The sequence below is a fragment of the Euwallacea similis genome, chromosome 11, assembly GCF_039881205.1.
Source record: "Euwallacea similis isolate ESF13 chromosome 11, ESF131.1, whole genome shotgun sequence".
Lineage (NCBI taxonomy): Eukaryota > Metazoa > Arthropoda > Insecta > Coleoptera > Curculionidae > Euwallacea > Euwallacea similis.
Genome location: NC_089619.1, coordinates 3927036 through 3933203, shown reverse-complemented (window position 1 = coordinate 3933203; position 6168 = coordinate 3927036). Strand labels below are relative to the sequence as shown.

At 34.1% G+C, this 6168-nt stretch overlaps 1 protein-coding gene across 1 annotated transcript; it reads left to right on the top strand.

The window, feature by feature from the left end:
* Nucleotides 1-2224: 2224 nt before the first annotated feature.
* Nucleotides 2225-5951, top strand: LOC136412090 (uncharacterized). Its single transcript, XM_066394985.1, has 5 exons — nucleotides 2225-2370; nucleotides 2804-3073; nucleotides 5182-5463; nucleotides 5523-5645; nucleotides 5696-5951. Exons 1-5 carry the CDS (start codon nucleotides 2304-2306, stop codon nucleotides 5887-5889), a joined length of 936 nt encoding a protein of 311 aa, XP_066251082.1. The 5' UTR covers nucleotides 2225-2303; the 3' UTR covers nucleotides 5890-5951.
* Nucleotides 5952-6168: the final 217 nt, after the last annotated feature.

Below are 6168 nucleotides of genomic sequence, written 5' to 3'. Positions count from 1 at the left end.
AATTACTTTATAAAGAATAGACGTCTAGACATCTAGGACACTGGCTCGGTCTTTGCTAATAATTTGTCGTCTACTGGGCAGGACTTCCCAGTTGATTGTAAAATAGAAGTCATCCATAAATATGCAAAAGGGGAGAATTCAACCGTCGATTGTGGCACCCTGTAAAAGATATTCCAAAATTGTCGATAAATTTGAATTTCTCATCTCAAAAAACCCTAAATAGAAAATTTCGTGAAATTAGCTCAAAGTGTTCGAGAAATATTAAAAAAATGTGATTTCACTTTTCAACTTTGACACCCTGTATCTCCGTTATTATTCACTTTTGGTATAACATAAATTTTGCAAAATTGCATTATTTTTATGTCAAAAATCGGACATTGCTCTGTGTTCCCATCACTAAAAGCTCACCCGGACGGAAATAATATAAAATTCAATCTATTCCTAATACATAAATGTCAATATTATTTAGAAGTGCATTCAAGCTAATTTTTATTGGGATTAAGATAAAGTTATGTTTATTTCGGTTTCTCTTAGGATATTCTCTAAGGAACACTATTTCTCAAAATCAAGCATCTGGCCCCTGAAGTGGACTTGATAATCACTTGTGAGTTAAAAATTTTCCTGGAAAATTTCTTATCATTCCAACTGCTTAACGTGTTAAAATCAAAGTTTCACTACTCCAATAATTATAACAGAACATTAGACTTCTTTTTTAAGAAACATTCCATCTTTCAATGGACATAAAGTTCTAGTTCATTGCTTAATGCTTCTTTATATTTCCATGTTATCATACATAGGAATATGGCGAATTGAGTAAGTTAAAAAAAGAAACTGACAGATCAAAAAAAAAGTAAAAAACGACAAAGAGTGAAGAAAAATATATCACGCCGTTTCTTACATAGGGTGTATATGAAATAGGAGACATACTTTAAAAACTGATTTTAAGTTTGAAAATACGAAGAAAGGTTGATATGAACGTGGGTCCTCCTAGGGGAGTTACGGCCCTTCGAAGGTGGCTCCTAAGAAATATTGCTTTTTAACTTAATTTTTTTAAGCTTTATTATCGTTTCATATCTTCTACCAAAAAATAAATTTTGTTTTGCTAGACGATTTCACACACAGTTTCAACTTCTCACCTTGAAATGTTTCCTTTAAAGCCGCATATCTTTTAAACGGTTCGTCCTACGGCAATTTATCAAAAGTAACTTTTTTATGTAATTTTAGACAAGAAATCATATTCCGATGTCATATTGTCATAAAACTTAAAGGATACAGGAATATGTCAAGTAAATGCATCTCCCCCCTGATTTCGCACGCCATTCCGTATTTCTTGGGGCCACCTTCGAACGCCCGTAGCATCCTTACGGGGTTTTTGCGGACCCTGTTTATACCAATTTACCTCATATTTTCAAATGTAAAATTAGTTCTTGGAATATGTCCCCTTATTTCATTTACACCTATTCTAAAACGCTTCTAAGGTATGTCATTCAAATTACGTGCCTCTCATTGAAATGTGCGATATTTCGGAATCTTACTATTATTATAATCACCAAGACTCTTAGTTTTCGCATCACAATGATCGAGAATCGATTGAATACATCTATATAGATTATTTATATTATATATATGTATTATATACACTATACTATTGTACATTATCACTTATTATATACATTATTACTATGTATTATATATATATATATATATAAATGTATCATATACATTTATATACATCTATAGATTTTATTACATTTACATTTTTTCGATTTCCCTTGAAAATAAAAATAATTATTTCTGTGAATCAGAATGACGAATGGTATATTCAATTGAAGTTTGTAATAGACCCGATTGACGCAATTTATAGTAACTAATATGAACATTTTTGTGGCATTTGAAAGGTTGATTGCAAGATATTGAGTTAGAATGTAAAAATTCGAAATCATTTTTAAATTGAGGAGATTTTAGTGACGTTTACCGCTGCCATTCTCCCTATGATCACATAGGTATTTTAATGATCTTGAAGTCTAGGAAATTCTAACATATTACCTTGATCGTTCTAGAAATTAGTGAAAACTTTGCATTTATACTAAATTGGTCTTTCCATCAATTAATTATTTTATTTTTAGTTTTATAAAACGCGCTATAAATTGCAAATTGAAGTATCTCTCACCACTTACAACTCCATATGGCAGATAATAAATAATTAACGTTATGAAATCAGCAATATTTATCTATAGGATCGATAGCAGGCAGAAAGTATATAAGCTCCCGATGCACATTTTAATTTGTTTGTTTGTTCCAAAATGAAGTATTTTATTATTTTGGCAATTGTGCTTCTAACGACTTCCAACGCTAGGTCCGATCCCTGCGGTAAGTCACAAATAGCTTTAAAAATAGGTAAGGACGTAAAAGTTCTTGAAACGTTTTGAAATGCTTTTAAGTATATAGCTTATAGCTTCTAGACATTTTTGTATCTTTCATTTGTTGGGATTTAGTGAAAACTCACAAATCAACCAATTTTGATTGTGCTGATAGATCTATTTATACTTGAAGTGATGCTCAACATTTCATGCTTTAACACGATTATGATTTAGAATTTGATGATAATGCAATGTAATATGATGTTCTTAGTAAAATCTCTTCATACATCCAGAAAATATATTTCTTGTTCTTAATCTTCTGTCTTTGTACCTACCTTTGAAGACCCAAGCACCATCCTTAAGATGTTTGTTAAAACTAGCTGATTTGCTCATAGAGGTGTCTACAAAAAAAAATAAAATAATTAATTATTTTCTACCTTTAGTTCCTGAGAATGTTGAGGACATCTCACTGGACAGCAACTTTCACCTTACGTGGACCACACCTGCTTCGGGTTGCGCCATCAGTGAATTCATAGTAGACATTTATGATATAACTCATAACATTGTGTATACGTACACTGTGAACGACTCTGAAGTAGACCTACCTTTCCTTCAATCGTGCCAAAACTACACTTTTGATATTCGTGCGATTTCAAACTACCATGTTGCCGGACTAACTGTTGAAAAGAACCTCTTCACATCCATCTCTAAAGGTATTTTTCCATTAAGTTTCTTTCATTTGTTGAAATTAGTATTCTTGCGATGCACTTGCAATTGCACTTATCAGAGATGGTAATTATACAGGTACCATAATGTCCCATCTTTTAGGAATTTTTTGAAATGAAAGAAATGGTTCCAAACGAAGAAATTCTACGCTTTGTTGAAGGATACGTTTGTTTTTCCAAAAGCCCAATAACAAACTTTTCTGCGACTATCTTTAAAATAATCACAGTACACTAGTAACATAGCATGAACATCGCAGACAGCAAACTATCAGTAACCACAGATCATGTACACGTACGCTGCACACTCATAGGGGTGCGAAAAGTGCACTTTCCACACGTTAATTAAACAATGATAACATTGTCTCTTTCCAGAGTAAAATATCCAGTAAATTATATAACAATTTTTTTGCAGGTTTTGATGAAATATTTAGGTAGATGCATAGTGCTTGAAAAGAATTTCATATTTAACGTTATCATCATAATATTTTTAACAAAGGAAAACTTTGTGTGGATCAACGTAAGAGTAGAAAAAATTTGGGGCAAGTCCGCAAAAAGAATGAACGTTCAAGTCCAAACAAAAAAAGGATATTGGGTAACCTGGAAACATGTATTTCCAGCTATTGGTTCCATCAAATATGTCAATGTACAAAATAGGTAAACACGCGTCATGCTGCGCATGCTTGAAGAGATATTCACATGCGGTTGTAGCCTGGGAAGGATGGAAGAAAAAACAATTGAGGACGGCAAGCAGTTTGAGTGGTTCCGCAATACGCTGAGCTGATACCTGTTTATGGACCCTTTTTTTCTTTCCATCTTTTACAAGCTACTCCCGCATATGCGTATGTCTTAGGACATGTGCAGCACAATGTATGTACCTCCTTTATACGCGCACATGCCTGATGAAGCGAATAAATAAAAACACGCGTCACTGGGTTGCCCAACGTCTTCTTCCTATTTCTACTTGAAGACTTATTCCTTTTGTAGAATTACTTCTAGTGTGAAAATTACTTATCACGCGGATAAGATATTCCACTTGCCTTCGGCTCGTGCCACCGGTCTATTTTAGTTGTGTGAAAAGTGCGATTTTCGGCACCAGTTGCATAATATACTACACACTATCGAAAAATATTTCTTAACTTTGTTAACCTGTTATTCGCTTATTATATCCTTATGGATATAAGTAAACCAAGTTAAATGCTTAAACTTAATATTTTTACATAAGAATTATGTGGTTCAGATATAAGATTAGTCATGGAAATTATAGAACAACCTGTAGCTTTAAACCGTGTAGATTTAAAATTCCCTCAGCCAGGCTACTTCGTCGCCCCTGCGAGAAGCAACACTCAGCCCATCTGTCACAAATGACACGACCCGCTGTTTGGCACGACAAAGTAGCTTACGACTAATACAAGCGACCGAGTGGCGCTACTTGGTGGCACGACGAAGTGCTGAAGTGCTTAATCTACTGAGTCCTTACGGCTCCAATTAGAGCTCCATGTTTTAATTGAGGCACAAAAAGACATGAACACCTTAGTTAATCCAGAAAGTGACTTGGAGAGAAAGAAAAACACCGATAACCCGTTCCTAGTGATAAAAATGAAAATCGAGGCTTTACAAGAGTGCAGGGTAACATACGGAAAAACTACTGGGAACTAAAAATGTTGCTAGAAATCAAAAAGAATGTGGCTCTCTTAAAGAAGAGCGCAATGCATAGATCTACCATTGATGATGCTACAGAATAAGTCACCGCATCATTTAAATCGAAAAAGTAAAAATTGATACACAAGAAACATAATACTATATGGACTTCAAAAAATAATGGGAAGAGAAAGAAGTAGACGAAAACTAAACAGAAACCCTGATATAATTTCGTGAAGAGTAGAAGCAACTACAGACATCAACCTTTTGGGCCAAGTACTCTGTTCTATGTTTAAAATACAAAAAGCTTTTAACATTTCTAAAAAAGGAAAATGCGAATTACAAACCGAAAAAATCTAAAGTGTTGAATAGAGATCAAATAACAGATAAAGTTTTCCTTACTTTGATCTATGACCCCAGCACAACTTATTACAAAAAAAGGTGATTCCCTATTCTAGATGCTAATCTTGGAATTTCACTGCATGTCATGACGGACACTACAGAAGCTCTTACGTTCACATGGGAACTGGAAGACGATTCTCTAGTTAGCTGTGTTGCGTCTTACGACGTAACTTATTTCAATGAAGAGAGTGACCCAAAAACTATATCTCAAACAGACACAAACTTCACAATTTATAATCCTCTTCCATGCATGAACTACACAATTCAGGTTAACGCCGAGGTTAAGACTGACGTTTCAGCTCCTATAGCTGAAGAAAGTATTAGAACACCAGCAAGTGGTAGGTCTTTTATGGAGTTTGCTATTGCTCTGTAATAATTAATCTTTTCCATCTAAAAGAACCACCAAGGGTTCCTGAACTTAACGATAAAAAGGCCAATACCACATTTGCTGACCTCACCTTCAATGTTCCCCTTTATCATGAATATAGGTGCGAATTTTCTTTGGTTGTTCTAATAATTGGTAAGTATTTTTTCGAATTCTTTTAAAAGGTACGATATTGTGAATTTTAGGTATGAATTATGAGGAGCGCTACAAAGTTAAGATAGATGGTGATAGTCATCGCAAGAATCCCATTACAGTTCACGTAGTCAACCTTACGAAAGATTATGTTTACGATGTCTTCGCCTGGCTAGAGAATGAGGCGGGCAAATCCAATAATATCACATTTCTGCTTCAGACGACTGATAAGATTCTTGAAAGTTGATTACAGATATTGTGTTATAGTGTGCCAATAATATAATATGGTTGTTACCAAAGAAGTGTATGTTTCACCGTTTCTTTTTTAACGCTTTCTCACACACTTTTTAACGTTTTTGAGTAGTTTTCTAGACCCTCTGAGGCTTGCTTCAAATCTTTGCATATAATCGAGTAATTCAATTAAATAATATTTACTTGCTATAGAAGAGGGATTCGATAATAATCAGTACGAATTCCGGCTGAAGACTGTTTCCATTCCATTCCTGTATGCTTTGCAGCATATTTG

What these genes read in the sequence shown, in the direction of transcription:
- LOC136412090 (XM_066394985.1), top strand. Translation starts at nt 2,304, where the DNA reads ATGAAGTATTTTATTATTTTGGCAATTGTGCTTCTAACGACTTCCAAC. An exon ending in CTTCACATCCATCTCTAAAG is followed by an intron (nt 3,074 to 5,181) that starts GTATTTTTCCAT and finishes TCCCTATTCTAG; the next exon opens with ATGCTAATCTTGGAATTTCA. An exon ending in TATTAGAACACCAGCAAGTG is followed by an intron (nt 5,464 to 5,522) that starts GTAGGTCTTTTA and finishes TCCATCTAAAAG; the next exon opens with AACCACCAAGGGTTCCTGAA.